Source organism: Ammodytes marinus, assembly GCF_949987685.1.
Source record: "Ammodytes marinus genome assembly, chromosome: 3".
Classification (NCBI taxonomy): Eukaryota; Metazoa; Chordata; class Actinopteri; order Uranoscopiformes; family Ammodytidae; genus Ammodytes; species Ammodytes marinus.
In genome coordinates this window covers 35,864,413-35,881,912 of record NC_137232.1, presented here as the reverse complement: position 1 = coordinate 35,881,912, position 17,500 = coordinate 35,864,413, and the positions used below count along the sequence as shown (strand labels likewise).

Genomic DNA, 17,500 nt, shown 5'->3' with positions numbered 1-17,500 from the left:
TTACAGAGCAAAAAAAATAAAATCAGATTTAGCTTCTCAAAGTGCACCAGTTTGATGCATTTAACTTTAAAAAGGTAAAGGTTTTCTTCCGCAGGGGCATGCCCCAAGACCCCACTAGAAGGTCCATTCTCCCCCAGTAGTCTCAAAAAATCCTGAGGGAAACACAAAATGTACAAACGTACCGAATGTGAAGGCATAACCCTATGCCCTGATTTGTAGCGGGCTGTCAAAAGAGGCTCATCCATAATACAGTTATTTTTGGTCAATTTCTACAACAAATTTGGTACGCACGCCGCGCGCATACTCTTTATCAGCTTTTACCACCGGGCCTAAAAACAATTCTAGGGGAAACACTGTAGGGGGTTAGTTACCAGTTGTGTAGATAGCTCCCGGGCCATTCTCTCGTCCTCCTCCCTCCTCTCTCTCTCTCTGTTAGGGCTAAAGGGTCTAAAGGGTCTATCTAGAGAGGGTTTAGGGGTTAGGGCTATTAAAGGGGTTAATAAAGGGTTAGTTACCAGCTGTGTAGATAGCTCCCGGGCCATTCTCTCGTCCTCCTCCCTCCTCCCTTCTCTCTCTCTGTTAGGGCTAAAGGGTCTAAGGGTCTATCTAGAGAGGGTTTAGGGGGCTAAAGGGTTAGGGCTATTAAAGGGGTTAATAAAGGGTTAGTTACCAGCTGTGTAGATAGCTCCCGGGCCATCCTCTCGTCCTCCTCCCTCCTCTCTCTCTCTCTCAGCAGATGTTGTTGTTCTTCAGCCAGAAGCTGCTGGATCAGTCGCTCACTGGCTTTCTGCTCCTCCTCCGCCAGGGCGCGCTTCTCCTCCGTTAGCTAAGAGATACAATACTAACGTTAACCTTTAACCATTAACACATTACCATAACCCTAACCATTAACACATTACCATAACCCTAACCATCAACACATTACCATAACCCTAACCATTAACACATTACCATAACCCTAACCCATTAACACATTACCATAACCCTAACCCATTACATCTGCATCAACCAGAGGCCTTTATAAGCTTTCTGCTCCTCCTCCGCCAGGGCGCGCTTCTCCTCCGTTAGCTAAGAGATACAATACTAACGTTAACCTTTAACCATTAACACATTACCATAACCCTAACCATTAACACATTACCATAACCCTAACCATTAACACATTACCATAACTAGGGCTGCACAATATATCGAATTTTCATCGCGATGACGATATTGCCTTCCCACGATGACGTGTACATGAATGTGCGATATTTGAAATGTGTGCTCAGCTGCGAAGCAAATCAATCACTCCCCAAACCACTCGCTGATCATGTGCCTGTCCATGCTCCAACCTGGCAACCCCAGGTTCCCCGAGAGCTGTCAATCAAAGTCCAGTGGCTCCGCCCCCAAAGTGTGAACATTTTCTGCCCGCATAGACAGAAAGCACTCCAAGAGCCGCGCGAAGAAGCAATCTGCTGCTTATCGCGCGAGCGAGAGCAGATATTTGCGCTTGTTAAATCACATACATCCCCTTGTTAGTCTCTTTTTTTGTGTGGGGCCGGATTTATAACCCATTATTACATGACACTTTGCCAGGTCTGTTATCCAGCAAGACAGACCGCTGTCAAGAGTATAATGTATAGCGAACGGGTCACCTAAGGACCTACGTCATAGTTTTGATGGATAGACGTCCACAAACAGGGCTACTCGTTCAGAAAACAATGGAATACTTTTTCAAAGCGACTTTGCATGTATCAGGAGAGCAGGGAACACAGGAGTCATGGTTAATGTCCGACAGGACTCCAGTCAACACGACGTGAGTACGTTTGGCCGCATATTGACAATTAGCCTATACAGTAACTTCAGGCTGCAGCCCGCCATGTAAATGTGCGGCAGTCATTTTCTCCGTGAATTGTGTTATTGATTTTGGGGGCTATTGCTTTGTTAGCTAGATGGAGCTCTTGTTAAATATGTTGGCCGATTACATGTTTGTTTGTACAGTGTGCGAGTCTTGAGTTGTTAGCAAAACAGTAGCTCTGTGGCTAACGCCTGAGCCTACAGTCAGCTGAAGCAGACAGTCTAGCGGGGCGAGTAGACTATTCCACCGTTGCTAGTTCGTATCCTTGGTCGTTCCTATTTACTGGCGTACTGAACTACATTTTCATTACATAAGAACTTAGTTTGCAATGACTATTCCAGTTATTAGACAAGCTCTCATGGTTGCTAATAACTCCATACAGTCAGTGCCTTGGCGTACATACGACGAAGCGAAGATGAAACCTCGCGTTGCGAGTAAAGGCATGAGAGGCAGCAACAGTTAACTAACGTGTTGCTGAGTGTTACCTGCCACTTCCCGTCTCCGTCCTTTCAAATTAAATTTCGACATAGTAGAGCCATATAGGTTGTGATTTATTTTGACAGGGCGCAGCTCACAATATACTTATTTTATTTATACATTGTGGGCACAATTTTATTTAGTTCAAAATCAAGTTTTATACACATCCATCATGCAGGTACAATCAGAGCCGGCCCGAGGCATAAGCGAACTAAGCGGGCGCTTAGGGCCCCCGACCGCCAGGGGGGCCCCCTCAAAAAAATTTTTTTTTTTTTTTTTTTTTTTTTTTTTTTAGTTTGTGTGTTTGATATTAACATCATATTATGCAAATTTGAGTTATCATACAAAAAAAGGAATAAAATGTTTTGGTCTAGATAATTAATAGCCTAAAAATCTGTGAGGTAATCCGAAATTATCTGATCATGTCACGGCCACATTCATGCACAGTGTGTATTGAGTTTATTTAAAAACAATTGGAAATGGGGCTGCCCTCAGTTTCCCATGCACTGTGTATGGTCTATGGCCTATTTCAGCCTCGTCTGTGGAAAAAAAGATAGTTGGACAAGAGTTCTTCTGCTTCGTTCCTCTCACTGCATTTAAATGCATTCACTATATTACAGAGAAAAAGAAAAATAACTCCAAGCCCAACCCCTCCATAATATTTTATTTTATATTTTATAAAATCCATGTGTCCTTCTTCAATAGCTTCTAATTCATCTGACCCAGTGTCTCCAAATTATTTGTTCACACTAAATTTCTCAGATTTAGCCTCTTAATTTTCCTCTCAAAGTGCACCAGATTCATGCATTTCACTTTAAAAAGGTTAAAAAAATCTCCCGGGGGGGCATACCCCCGGACCCCCCTAGGAAGGTCTGAATCTCGGCTGTCTAATATTTTCGCACAGCTGCACAGTGGAGGGACTAGCGGAAAACACTGGGTGTGTGAATAATATTTCACAAAGATCTATAATTTCAGCAGCGCTGACATTGGAGAGGGGCCCCCTAATCATATTTCGCTTAGGGCCCCCTGAAGGCTTGGGCCGGCTCTGGGTACAATGAATGGAGTAAAATATTTTATATTTTGCTTTTAGGAGATGCAATGAGGTCATGAGGAAACAAAGATGTGTTATTCAACAGAAATGTAGCACAAGGAAAGGTTAAAGCAGTGCTCTGTTGATTTGATTTTGTGTAAAGTTTTGGTGCAATATTTTGATTTATATTTTCTTTGTGGAAATGCATTGACTTCAGGTAAATAATTATTATATTTATGCAAATATATGTACATTATCAGTAATATTGCATAGCCGATCACATGGATATGAAAGCGCTGTTATGTTTACGTGACAATCCAATAAAAATATTTTACTCACTAAAATTACTGAATAATCGTGGTAAAATATCGTGATATCAATATTGACCAAAATAATCGTGATAATCATTTTGGGCAATATCGTGCAGCCCTAACCATAACCCTAACCATTAACACATTACCATAACCCTAACCCATTAACACATTACCATAACCCTAACCATTAACACATTACCATAACCCTAACCCATTACATCTGCATCAACCAGAGGCCTTTAGACGCTCTCTGCTCCTCTTCAGCCAAAGTACGCTTCTCCTCTGTTAGCTAGATTAACACACAGGCCCTGTTATACCCATAGCCTTTATATATCCATTACCATCTAACCCTGTTATACCCATAGCCTTTATATATCCATTACCATCTAACCCTGTTATACCCATAGCCTTTATATATCCATTACCATCTAACCCTGTTATACCCATAGCCTTTATATATCCATTACCATCTAACCCTGTTATACCCATAGCCTTTATATATCCATTACCATCTAACCCTGTTATACCCATACTGTACATCTAACCATTAACATGAACACATTCCAGAGGCCTTCAGACCTCTCTGTTCCTCTGATGATCATACAATATACTGGACTAGGGGTGTGCACGTGACTAGGGGTGTGCACGTGACTAGAGGTGTGCACGTGACTAGGGGTGTGCACGTGACTAGAGGTGTGCACGTGACTAGGGGTGTGCACGTGACTAGAGGTGTGCACGTGACTAGAGGTGTGCACGTGACTAGGGGTGTGCACGTGACCAGGGGTGTGCACGTGTAACCGGTTAGTAAATCTTTTACCTTTTTTTTTTTAACATGACTTCAATGTGTCTAACCCTACCCAAGGCTCTCTTCCCGGAGAGACACACACACAGACAGACAGAGAGACAGACAGAGAGACAGACAGAGAGACAGACAGACACACAGACAGACAGACAGACAGACAGACAGACAGACAGACAGACAGACAGACAGACAGACAGACAGACAGACAGACAGACAGACAGACTGACTCACTTTGATGACCTGGTCCTCGTACTCCTGCCTCAGCTCTCCAGGCTCACTGACCCGCGGGGAAAACACTGACCCTACAGACAGACAGACAGACAGACAGACAGACAGACAGACAGACAGACAGACAGACAGACAGAGGTTAAGTACAAATGTAGTGAAGCTCTCTCTCTCCTTCTCTCCCTCCCCCCCTCCCTCTCCGTCCCGCCCTCTGGTTCCTCAGTAGCCTCCTGTCAGTCTCCTCTCACACTGTGTGGGGAAGTTGGCCTGTCTGTCTGTCTGTCTGTCTGTCTGTCTTACCCCCAGGCTCTTCAGTAGCCTCCTGTCCAGTCCTTCTCCTCTCACACTGCGTGGGGAAGTTGGCCTGTATTTGGCTCCAGAGCGGCTGGTTCACGAGCGTCTTGTTCCGCCCGTTGAGTCGCGCCCAGGTGGAAACTCGCTTCCTGCACAGCGGGCAACAGAGCGTGGCCTTATCCACAGACTCCAGGAAGCACACCTGGAGACAGAGAGACAGGTTAGAACAGAGAGACAGGTTAGAGAGAGAGACAGGTTAGAACAGAGAGAGAGAGACAGGTTAGAACAGAGAGACAGGTTAGAACAGACAGAGAGAGAGAGAGAGACAGGTTAGAACAGAGAGAGAGACAGGTTAGAACAGAGAGAGAGAGACAGGTTAGAACAGAGAGAGAGACAGGTTAGAACAGAGAGAGAGAGACAGGTTAGAACAGACAGACAGGCAGACAGGTTAGAACAGAGAGAGAGAGACAGGTTAGAACAGAGAGAGAGACAGGTTAGAACAGAGAGAGAGACAGGTTAGAACAGAGAGAGAGAGACAGGTTAGAACAGACAGAGAGACAGGTTAGAACAGAGAGAGAGACAGGTTAGAACAGAGAGAGAGAGACAGGTTAGAACAGAGAGAGAGAGACAGGTTAGAACAGAGAGAGAGAGAGGTTAGAATAGACAGACAGGCAGACAGGTTAGAACAGAGGGAGGGAGACAGACAGGGAGAGAGAGACATACAGACAGACAGACAGTGAGTGAGTGAGTGAGTGAGTGAGTGAGTGAGTGAGTGAGTGAGAGTCAGACAGACAGACAGTGAGTGAGTGAGTGAGTGAGTGAGTGAGTGAGAGAGAGTCAGACAGACAGACAGTGAGTGAGTGGCAGCAAAGCGTAGCCTTATCCACAGACTCCAAGAAACACACCTGGTAGAATAGAGAGAGAGACAGACAGGTTAGAATAGAGAGAGAGAGACAGACAGACAGACAGACAGACAGGTTAGAATAGAGAGAGAGAGACAGACAGACAGACAGACAGACAGGTTAGAATAGAGAGAGAGAGACAGACAGGTTAGAATAGAGAGAGACAGACAGACAGACAGGTTAGAATAGAGAGAGAGACAGGTTAGAATAGAGAGAGAGAGACAGACAGACAGACAGACAGGTTAGAATAGAGAGAGAGAGACAGACAGACAGACAGACAGCGAGTGAGTGAGAGAAAGATTGTGTGCTTGAGTGTGTATGTTGCCTTGCAGAAGGTGTGTGTGTGTGTTACCTTGCAGAAGGTGTGTGTGTGTGTGTGTATGTGTGTGTGCCTTGCAGAAGGTGTGTGTACCTTGCAGAAGGTGTGTGTGTGTTACCTTGCAGAAGGTGTGTGTGTGTGTTACCTTGCAGAAGGTGTGTGTGTGTGTGTGTGTATGTGTGTGTACCTTGCAGAAGGTGTGTGTGTGTGTACCTTGCAGAAGGTGTGTGTGTGTGTGTGTGTGTGTACCTTGCAGAAGGTGTGTGTGTGTGTGTGTGTGTACCTTGCAGAAGGTGTGTGTGTGTGTGTGTGTGTACCTTGCAGAAGGTGTGTGTGTGTACCTTGCAGAAGGTGTGTGTGTGTGTGTGTGTGTGTGTGTACCTTGCAGAAGGTGTGTTGACAGGGCAGAGTAACTGGTTCCATGTAGATCTCCAGACAAACGGGACAGAGACACTCGTCCAGAGAAAGAGCTGGCGCCATCTTCTCCTCCTGCACACACACACACACACACACACACACACACACACACACACACACACACACACACACACACACACACACACACACACACACACACACACACACACACACACACACACACACACACACACACACACACACACACACACACACACACACACACACACACTATGAAATATTATGATTCAGGTAGCGACAGTGACAGTGTACAACAGAAATGTGAACCTTGTTTAGAGCGAGAGGAGAGATGCTTTGTACCAGGTTTCAGCAAAATGCTATTTCCACTTGTAGTCCCTGGATGATCTAAAACCTTTAAAGGAATACTTCACCCATACGGAACCGGCGTTCTATCATTATAAAATCACTATTATAATATAATGAATGAGGTTTTTCTTCCCTCAGTCTTCCCTGCACACATCTTTCATTCCTCACTCAGCGGCTCCAACCTGAATACACTTAAAGGCCTACTTCACTGGTGGGAATATGAAGGTGTATTGAACTCTGAGATCCTATTTAGTATAAATGTGCAAACATTTTAGAAATCGGTTCATCCTAGCCTGAGAAAAGGCAGAAAGAGTGTTTTATGGTCTCACTGTCTAACCCTACAGTTTCCTTCTTGTGACATCACAGTAAGGGTCAGGATTAACAGGACAGCTGGGCCAAGGGAAGACTGAGGGAAGAAAAACCTCATTCATTATATTATAATAGTGATTTTATAATGATAGAACGCCGGTTCCGTATGGGTGAAGTATTCCTTTAACTTTATTCAGGTTGGAGCCGCTGAGTGAGGAATGAGAGATGTGTGAAGGCCCGGGCTCAGGGTGTTTTAGATTATTAGAAAGAGGGAGACAGGTAGGAGAGAGAGAGAGAGAGAGAGAGAGAGACAGAGAGACAGAGAGAGAGAGAGAGACAGAGAGACAGAGAGAGAGAGAGAGAGAGAGAGAGAGACAGAGAGACAGAGAGAGAGAGAGAGAGAGAGAGAGAGCTCAGGGTGTTTTAGATTATTGAGTGTTTTATGGAATAGTGACAGGCTGGTAACCATAGGAACCAGAGTAGAGATTTGAGTTTGATTGTTTTGGTCAGAATTCTGTCAGTTCTGATGAGCTGACGTCACTCTCACAGGATCCAACATTACACTAACCCTGTCTGTCTGTCTGCCTGTCTGTCTCTCTACTGGGAAAACAGCCTGTCTGTCTGTCTGTCTACTGGGATAACAGTCTGTCTGTCTGTCTGCCTGCGTGTCTGTCTACTGGGATAACAGTCTGTCTGTCTGATTGTCTGTCTGTCTGTCTCTCTACTGGGATAACAGCCTGTCTGTCTGTCTGATTGTCTGTCTGCTTGCGTGTCTGTCTACTGGGATAACAGCCTGTCTGTCTGTCTGCTTGTCTGTCTGCCTGCGTGTCTGTCTACTGGGATAACAGCCTGTCTGTCTGTCTGTCTTTCTGTCTGATAAACAACATGGTAAATAACCAGTTAGCTCTCAGTAGCTAGCTGTCTGTTTGGGGCTCGGGAAGTTTCACCGAGTTAAGAAGTTGTTTTAAAGAACACAAACTCACAAACCAAACCCACACCAGACCAATCCAACATGGCGGACGCTACTTCACAGGTTTCTAAGGACTTTGTTCAAACTAAAAGGTAAATGTTAAGCTGTTAAGAACGTGTGGTATCCTAGTGATGATGTGCTAACCGCTAGCTCCCAGGCTAGTTACCAACTCTCAGACTAAACTCAGTAACTAACGCTAACCTTCACTAATACCGCTGTTCACTCACTGTATTACCTTAATAAAAGCTCACCTGGCGTCTCGATGCTACAGCCAGCTAGCAGCTATAAGGTAAAGGCAGACGGCTAGCGGTCCGATGCTCCAGTCAAACCCGCTCATATCGAAACAACTTCTGCTGCTTCTGCGCATGCGCGTCACTGTATCACCGGCTCGGAGACGCGGTAAAAAGGAACGGACGCTGATCCTTCAAAGTAAAAGCTGCAACGAAATCTTACTTTATAAAAATAAGAATAATTTATCTAACGTGTTAAAAGGAGATAATATTATAGTATTTATTCTATTGTATAATTCACCAGGAACAATGCTTTAGATCATCTATTTGTTCCACAATATGTTTATTTAATTTATTTTTATTTAATATATAATTATTAAGAAAAAAAAATATATATATAAATATCCATAATTTTTCCAGGAATATTCCTATTGAAATGTAAAATGGGAGTCCTGGCCAAGAGTCTAGCATAAAAACATAAACGTTTCACATTTAAAATAAAATACAAGACACAAATCACAGTTTTCCCTGAAATGTTGGGGATCCTGTTTTAAACCCTCTTATTACTATAAAAAAACATTAAAAAACAAACAAAGGCAAACGTATCCCATGTTCTCATCCGTCATGATAGCCATGTATTGCTCCCCCCATAACCCTCTTGCCCTTAAAGGAATACTTCACCCAAACAGAACCAGCGTTATATCATTATAAAATCTCTATTATAATATAATGAATGAGGTTTTTCTTCCCTCAGTTTTCCCTCAGTCTTCCCTTGGCCCAGCTGTCCTGTTAATCCTAACCCTTACTGTGATGTTTAATGGATTGGATTTATATAGCGCTTTATTCCCTAAGGACTCAAAGACGCTTTACAGCAGGGGTCCCCAAACTGTTTTCACTGAGGGCCACATACAGAAAAATCTACGAAGGGCCGGGCCACTTTGCAAAAATAACACATTTATCAGGACATGTAGCTGCTCTGATGTTTAGTTTCATAGTGTCTTCGTAAATTGTAATCCTTCTTCACGGCAACACTTTCCTTTCACATTAAACAGACACATTTCCCCTCTTGTTTATATGCCAATGATACACCCAGTGTTTTCTGCCTTTGCGTCCAATGTCCAGCAGGGTGAAAATAGTATCCAGCCGAGGTCCCGACCCTCCTAGGGGGGTCCGGGGGTATGCCCCCCCGGGAGATTTTTTAAAGTTTTTAAAGCGAAATGCATGAATCTGGTGCACTTTGAGAGGGAAATTAAGAGGCTAAATCTGAAGAATTTTGTATGAAAGAAAAATGGAGACACTGGGTCAGATGAATTAGAAGCTATTGGAGAAGGACACATGGATTTTCCATAATAATATTAATTTAAAATAAAATATTATGCAGGGTCCTCTGGGATGGGCTTGGTGCTCTTTTTCTTTTATGGGACATATTTCTCTGTAATATAATGGGTGCATTTAAATTATTTAAAAATTAAAAGCGCCATATTACATTATATTTTTAAAATGTGCCACGGGCCAATCAATCAGTGTTTGACACCCCTGCACTAGTGGGTTAACTGAGAAATGCAAAAAAAAAAAAAAAAAAAAAAAAATCAAAGGGCCATATTACATTATCTTTTTAAAATCGGCCGCGGGCCAATAAAAAGCGGGCCGCATTTGGCCCGCGGGCCGTAGTTTGGGGACCCCTGCTTTACAGGGTTCCAGGTTCCATTCGTTCACACATCGGCTGTATCTTGATTCAGGTATTGCACCCTACGTAGGCTGCATTTGAAGACCGATTGCGTCATAGCGGAAGGCTGTCCCGTTTGCAAGGCTCCTTGCAAGGCTCCTTCATATGCGGTCGTGAAATGCAGCCTTCGTTTCACGGTTTTGAAGGGTCCAACAGATGTATCCTTCGCGGCCCAACATATCCCATGATTCATTGCGTTTTTTTCAGAGATGGCATAAAATAAAATAAGAAATAACAAAACAGCAACGTGTTGCTCCATCTTCTTAACTTTTATCTTCCTTTCTTTTTTTCTTGTACTTTTTTTTCTTTTCGTCTGGTAGGCAACTTCTTTTTCTTTTTTCCTCCGTTGACAGGGCTGTCTCCGTTGGCAGCAATCAGGGTTGCTAGGCAGCACAGGAGCGGCGAGTCGTCACGCAAGGTAACGGCTTGTTACGTGAACCGGAAATGCTCGTAAACGGAGACCTGCGGAGACCGTCTCATTTAACAAGGCTCGTTGGCCTTAAAACCGGCCTTAAAATCGGCCTTCATAGGCTATAGCCTTCATAGGCCGCGAGACCGCGTCCTACCAAGTGCGTGGTCTCTGTAATGGGATACAGCTACAGTCATACCGGTGGTGGTAAACTACCATAGTAGCCACAGCTGCCCTGGGGCAGACTGATGGAAGCGTGGCTGCCATTCAGCGCCTACGGAGAGTTTGGGTATGCAAGAAATTCCCGGATGAGTACTAACCTCCAGGAAGATTTTGTGTATGGATCGATTGGATACTTTTCCTACTCAACCCGCCCCACAATGCATCGCGTCTTTTCAAACAACAGGGAAGGTTTTTTTTTAAATTCTTTATTTACAATTCTGCGTTTCCTGCACAACACAGGACCGTATGTAAAAATCTAGTTCTATATCTAACCTGTGGAGGGCGTCAATACGCTAAACAGCGTCTAAACGGCCGGAATCTGAATAATAATAATAATAAGAAATTCTTTATTGCTTGAGTATACTTCAACTGAAAACGTTTCGACGCACCTCACATACACAATGGATCTTTGAGTAGAGAGTATGTAGTATATAGATGTTGAGTATGTAGGAGGGAGCACGCTAGTATGGCTTTCCGAACACAGCCAAACACTTGAACATGAGAGAAACATCTTTTCATGAAAAACTAACAAGAAGAAATGAACCAATGTCTTGATGCTAAGCTAAGCTAAGCTAACGGCCAAAATGTCTGGCAACCAAAATGATTGAAAACACTGAATCATTTCCCTGTGCTAGGCTAAGCTAGCCTCCTGCTCCGTCCAGGGGAAGCTAGGCTAAGCTAGCCTCCTGCTCCGTCCAGGGGAAGCTAGGCTAAGCTAGCCTCCTGCTCCGTCCAGGGGAAGCTAGGCTAAGCTAGCCTCCTGCTCCGTCCAGGGGAAGGAGTGTGTGCCTGTCTGTCCGTCCTCGGCCCCACAGCGATGCTTCTTGAGCTGCCTGCTGTCGGAGAAGCCCTGTGCGCAGGCGGGGCAGCTGTGCAGCTTCACGCCCGTGTGGATCTGCATGTGGCTCTTCAGCTGGTTGCTCTGCCTGAAGCGGCGCTGGCACACGGGGCAGTGGTGCGGCTTCTCGCCCGTGTGGACCAGCCGATGGCGGTGGAAGTTCTGGGGGGTTCTGAAGGCCTTGCCACAGACCTCACAGCGGTGAGGCTTCACCCCGCTGTGCAGCAGCGCGTGCTGCTTCAGCTGCGACGGGAGCATGAAGGCTTTGTGGCACACGGGGCAGACGTGCGGCCGCTCCCCGGTGTGTGTGCGCGCGTGGTACAGGTAGAGGTGGCGCAGGTGGAAAGCCTTCCCACACACCTCACAGGTAAACTCCTTGTGCGGCGCGTGGCTCTTCTCGTGTGTCCGTAAGGTGGAAACGCTGCTGAAGCCTTTCAGACAGAGTTTACAGGTGTGAGGTTTGACCCCTCCCGCTCGCCGCCTGCCCCCAGCGCTAGCTTTAGCCTCGTGCACTAGTCTCTGGTGCTTCTGCAGCTGGCAGTTATAGAAGAAGGTCTTCCCACAGCGGTCGCACATAAACGGCTTCTCCACGCCGTGAACCAGCATGTGGGTCTTCAGGGCCCAGGTCCCACTGAACCCCTCCCCGCACTGCTCACACCTAGAGAGAGACACACACTGGTTACTGTCTGTCTGTCTGTCTGTCTGTCTATCCATCCATCTGTCTGTCTGAACCCCTCCCCGCAATGCTCACACCTAGAGAGAGAGAGACACACTGGTTACTGTCTGTCTGTCTGTCTGTCTGAACCCCTCCCCACACTGCTCACACCTAGAGACAGAGACACACTGGTTACTGTCTGTCTGTCTGTCTGTCTGTCTGTCTGTCTGTCTGTCTGTCTGTCTGAAGCCCTCCCCGCACTGCTCACACCTAGAGACAGAGACATACTGGGTTAATACACTGTCTGTCTGTCTGTCTGCCTGTCTGTCTGAACCCCTCCCCGCACTGCTCACACCTAGAGAGAGAGACACACTGGTTACTGTCTGTCTGTCTGTCTGTCTGTCTGTCTGTCTGTCTGTCTGTCTGTCTGTCTGAAGCCCTCCCCGCACTGCTCACACCTAGAGAGAGAGACACACTGGTTACTGTCTGTCTGTCTGTCTGTCTGTCTGAACCCCTCCCCACACTGCTCACACCTACACAGAGAGAGAGACACACCGGTTACTGTCTGTCTGTCTGTCTGTCTGTAGCCCTCCCCACACTGCTCACACCTAGAGAGAGAGACACTCTGGTTACTGTCTGTCTGTCTGTCTGTCTGTCTGTCTGTCCATCCATCCGTCCGTCTGTCTGTCTGAAGCCCTTCCCACACTGCTCACACCTAGAGACAGAGACAGGTATTAGGGTTAATACACTGTCTGTCTGTCTATCTATCATGTAACATACCTGAAGGGTTAGGGGTTAATATTAGTGCTGTCAAACAATTAAAATATTTAATCGCGATTAATCGCATCAATGTCATAGTTAACTCGCGATTAATTGCATTTTTATCTATTCTAGCCTGAATGTTCCATGCGCAGAACCACTCACTATCGGACTGCTCTCCTCTTATTTGTCAATGTATCTGGCACGGAAACAGTCCGATCACAGCCTCCGGTCCCTGGACTTCATCTCATTTGCCATCCCGTCAGTCCGTACTGAACTGGGCAAGAAGGCATTTTCCTACGCTGCGCCTGCAACCTGGAACAAGCTCCAGCAGAGGCTGAAGCTGTTTTATTTCTTTAGGGGACTTTAGACTGCTAGTAGGAAGGCTGTTGAGACAGTCCGTGGGGGTCTGCACTTGTACATAACTTAACTTGTACTTAACTTGTTCTTTGCCCTTTGTACTGCGTTATTTTACCGTTTGTGTTCTGTGTTGTGTCTCCTGTATGTTTAGTTAGTCTGTAACTACCTTACCTGTATAAATAAAGGTTAATAAAAATGTCCCTTGATTTCTTTTTGTCCCATTATTGTTTCTCATTGTAATGCTCTTATCACACCCATTCTAATTATGATATTAAAGAAGAAATACACTGAATTACAATGATGTAATTCAGTGTATTTCTTCTAAAATATCATAATTTGCAATTCAGTGCAAATAACAATATAATAATAATAATGGATTGGATTTATATAGCGCTTTTCAAGGCACTCAAAGACGCTTTACAGGGTTCCAGGTTCCATTCATTCACTCACAGTCATACTGGTGGTGGTAAACTACCATAGTAGCCACAGCTGCCCTGGGGCAGACTGACGGAAGCGTGGCTGCCATTCAGCGCCTACGGCCCCTCAGACCACCACCTCAAACATACAGCAGTCATACACATTCACACCAGGCAAGGTGGGTGAAGTTTCTTGCCCAAGGACACAACAACCATGACACAGGTGGCAGAGCGGGGATCGAACCGCCAACCCTTGGATCATTGGCCAACCCGCTTAACCACCTGAGTCACAGTCGCCCACAAATATATAGACCCCCCCCCCCCAAAAAAAAAAAACCCAAAAAAAACATAAAACAACATTTTGCTTTTGCTAATGACAACCTTTCTTTTCTGTTCTGTTCCGCGTAGTCTCAGAGTCACACACGGAAGAAGCTACTAGTGAAGGTCGCGTAGCTGAGCTAGGAAGTGCTAGGCTCCGGTTTCTGCTTCAAAATAAAAGTCAGAATTGACTTGACGTTTCGCCGTTTTGCCAGTTAAATGATTTTAATGTGAAATTACGCTGTAGGACATGTTCCGGTTGACTTAACAGTAACTTAACTGCGAGCCATATGAATAGTTTGTGGTGTTTCAGTTGTTCTAACATTACTAGTTGATTCAACAGCTTGTGAAAAAACCACAACGTTTGCTAGGCCATGACGAGCGTTAATCGCGCGATAAAAAAATTGACGCCGTTAAAATGGGTTTGCGTTAACGCCGTTAATAAGGCGTTAAACTGACAGCACTAGTTAATATTAACACCATGTAACATACCTGAAGGCCTTCTCTCCGTTGTGCAGTCTCAGGTGTCTCTGGTAGTTGTCCTGTCTGTCTGTCTGTCTGTCTGTCTGTCTGTCTGTCATGTAAGGTACCTGAAGGCCTTCTCCCCGTTGTGCAGTCTCAGGTGTCTCTGGTAGTTGTACTTGAGGCCGAAGCGGAGGCCACAGGTGGAGCAGCTGAAGGGTTTCTCCCCCGAGTGGACCACCCCGTGCTGGAGCAGACCCATCTTACTCTTGAAGGCTTTATCACACTGAGGGCAGTGGAAGGGTCTCTGGTCCGAGTGAGCCCTGAGAGAGAGACAGGGTTATTATCTATCTATCTATCTATCTGTCTGTCTGTCTGTCTGTCTATCTGTCTATCTGTCTGTCTGTCTGTCTGTCTGTCTGTCTGTCTGTCTGTCTATCTATCTATCTATCTATCTATCTGTCTGTCTGTCTGTCTGTCTGTCTGTCTGTCTGTCTGTCTGTCTGTCTGTCTGTCTGTCTGTCTGTCTGTCTGTCTGTCTGTCTGTCTGTCTGTCTGTCTGTCTGTCTGTCTGTCTGTCTGTCTGTCTATCTATCTATCAGTGAGTGGGCCCAGGGAGAGAGACAGGGTTATTTATTCTCATATGCACATTAACAATAACAGAGCAGGCGCTGGAATCCTTTAGTCTTTGGAAGTTAAACGCGAGGAGGGAAGATGAGACTTAACTGAACTGAATAAATGTTCTAAGAGAAACACAAGAGTGGTACGGTTAGGACATAGGACACACACACACACAGTCTCTGGTCCACACACACCCAACACACACACACAGATATGCTCTCTGGTCCACACACGTCCACACACACCCACACACACACACCCCCCCCCCCACAGACCTCTTGTGAACCCGCAGGTTGCTCGCGGTGCTGAAGCGCTTGGGGCACAGCGGGCAGGCGTAGGGCCGCGCCCCGGTGTGGACCGTCTGGTGCTCTCTGAGACTCTTCTTCCTGCTGAAGCCTTTCCCACACAGCTCACACATGAAGGCCTTCACCTGACAGACAGACAGGGAGAGGGGTTAGGACAGGCAGAGAGACAGAGAGACAGAGAGACAGACAGACAGGCAGAGAGACAGACAGGCAGAGAGAGAGACAGACACACGCACACACAGACCTGTGAGTGGGAGACAGACAGACAGACGGACAGACAGACAGACAGACAGACAGACGGACAGACAGCAGGGCTCAACGCTAAGGTTTTTTTCCACTTGCCCGGTCGGGCAAGTGGGTCTGAATTCTACTTGCCCGAAGTCAATTTTTACTGGCCCCTATGCAAAAAATGTTTTTATTAGTCGTGTTCAAATAATTGTTATATTCGCTCTTTATTGACAATGTATAAACACATCATGGACAGTATTATAGATGAGTTAAGGGTCATACTGAAAGTGGAGGCTATTATTCAAATATTATTTGAGTTGGAACATTTGTAATCTTTTTTGTTTCTAAACCGACAATAACTGCAAACGAGACATGTAAAGAACTTTAACAGAACTTATTTTTATTTGTTTTACCGTATTCCTTTTACAACAGCAATTCTTTAAAACTTCTTTCTGCAAAACATTTTTTTAGGCCTAAAACAATCTGTTTTAAAGTTTTTTATTTTTTTACTATAGTCTATTATTTTAATGTGTGTATGAGTGATTTTGATTTGATTAAAAACAAATTGGCTCAGGACAGGCTGTTTTGAACTCTTTTCCAGTAGCTTACTTTTAAGCTTCCACTGCCTCATGGTATGTGAAGTCAGACACCTCTGGCGCATTTATTGAGATCGATGCAGGCTGTAAAGATGCTCCTCTGATAACTGTTGCTGATGTTTGTGTTGACCTGCACATTAACTGGTAGTAGGCTACTAGCAGCAGAGCTAACGTTAGCATCCTCGCTACTACTAGATTCACGTTGGGTGCATAATGCATTTAAAAAACGCGGATATTTTCGCTGCTTTTCAGACGGTCGGGGTCGACTTCACTCCATTTATAATTTACTCGTTGGCTTTTGGACTTTCTGTCACACCAACCTACTGCGTGTAGTTCTCTTCTCTAGCTCTCTAACTGGGTGTGTGTGCTCACCGGTGTTGTGCCGAGTCTGCGACTCTGCGTGTGTAGTATGTGTGTGTATCGGCGGTGGAGCCCCGCCCCCCCTTCACAAAACAGAGCAGAGAGGAGAGATGCAACGTAGCAGACACTACGCGCACACAAATGAGCGTTAATGTAATAATTAGCACCAGTTAAATATGAAAATAGACCAGAGATAGATTACGTGTATTTGGCTATTCAAAAAAATAAAACAAGAAATATGATTTTTTTTTTATTATTCAAGAATTTCAGCGGAACCTCCCGGTTGCCCGGTCGGGCATGCCAGTTGTCATAGTTACTGGCCCGACATGGCATTTTACTTGCCCCGGGACGTCGGGCAATCCTTATTGTCGAGCCCTGCAGACAGACAGACAGACACACACACAGACACACACACCTGTGAGTGTGAGACAGACAGACAGACATACAGACAGACAGACAGACCTGTGAGTGTGAGACAGGCAGACAGACCGACAGACAGACAGACAGACAGACAGACAGACCTGTGAGTGTGAGACAGAGTGGTAGCGCAGGGCCGCGGCGCTGGTGAAGCTACGTTCACACACAGAGCACTGCAGCGGACTCCCCTCCAGTCTGTGAGACGCCTGGTGCAGACGCAGCTGCCTCAGCAACCTGGGAGAGACAGACAGACAGACAGGCAGACAGACAGACAGACAGGCAGACAGACAGACAGACAGACAGACAGACAGACAGACAGACAGGCAGACAGACAGACAGACAGACAGACAGA

General features: G+C 45.6%; 2 protein-coding genes across 3 annotated transcripts in view; both read right to left on the bottom strand.

The window, feature by feature from the left end:
- The window catches only part of rnf168 (ring finger protein 168), a gene marked incomplete at its 3' end in the record, with an annotated part of 16,458 nt that extends 7,853 nt beyond the window's left edge, over positions 1-8,605 (bottom strand). The window contains exons 1-5 of the mRNA XM_080024890.1: positions 8,478-8,605; positions 6,585-6,692; positions 4,989-5,184; positions 4,695-4,765; positions 671-826 (exon numbers count right to left, since the gene is read on the bottom strand). Coding sequence (XP_079881016.1) covers positions 671-826; positions 4,695-4,765; positions 4,989-5,184; positions 6,585-6,683 — 522 coding nt within the window. The 5' untranslated portion in view covers positions 6,684-6,692; positions 8,478-8,605. The remainder of the gene's footprint in view (positions 1-670; positions 827-4,694; positions 4,766-4,988; positions 5,185-6,584; positions 6,693-8,477) is intronic.
- Positions 8,606-11,100: 2,495 nt separating this feature from the next.
- LOC307248740 (uncharacterized protein) overlaps positions 11,101-17,500 on the bottom strand; it is a 15,186-nt gene continuing 8,786 nt past the window's right edge. For both annotated transcript variants that reach the window (XM_080025228.1, XM_080025229.1), the window contains exons 7-10: positions 17,253-17,382; positions 15,518-15,672; positions 14,750-14,944; positions 11,101-12,309 (exon numbers count right to left, since the gene is read on the bottom strand). In XM_080025228.1, the coding sequence (XP_079881354.1) occupies positions 11,556-12,309; positions 14,750-14,944; positions 15,518-15,672; positions 17,253-17,382 (1,234 nt within the window). In that variant the 3' untranslated portion in view covers positions 11,101-11,555. The remainder of the gene's footprint in view (positions 12,310-14,749; positions 14,945-15,517; positions 15,673-17,252; positions 17,383-17,500) is intronic.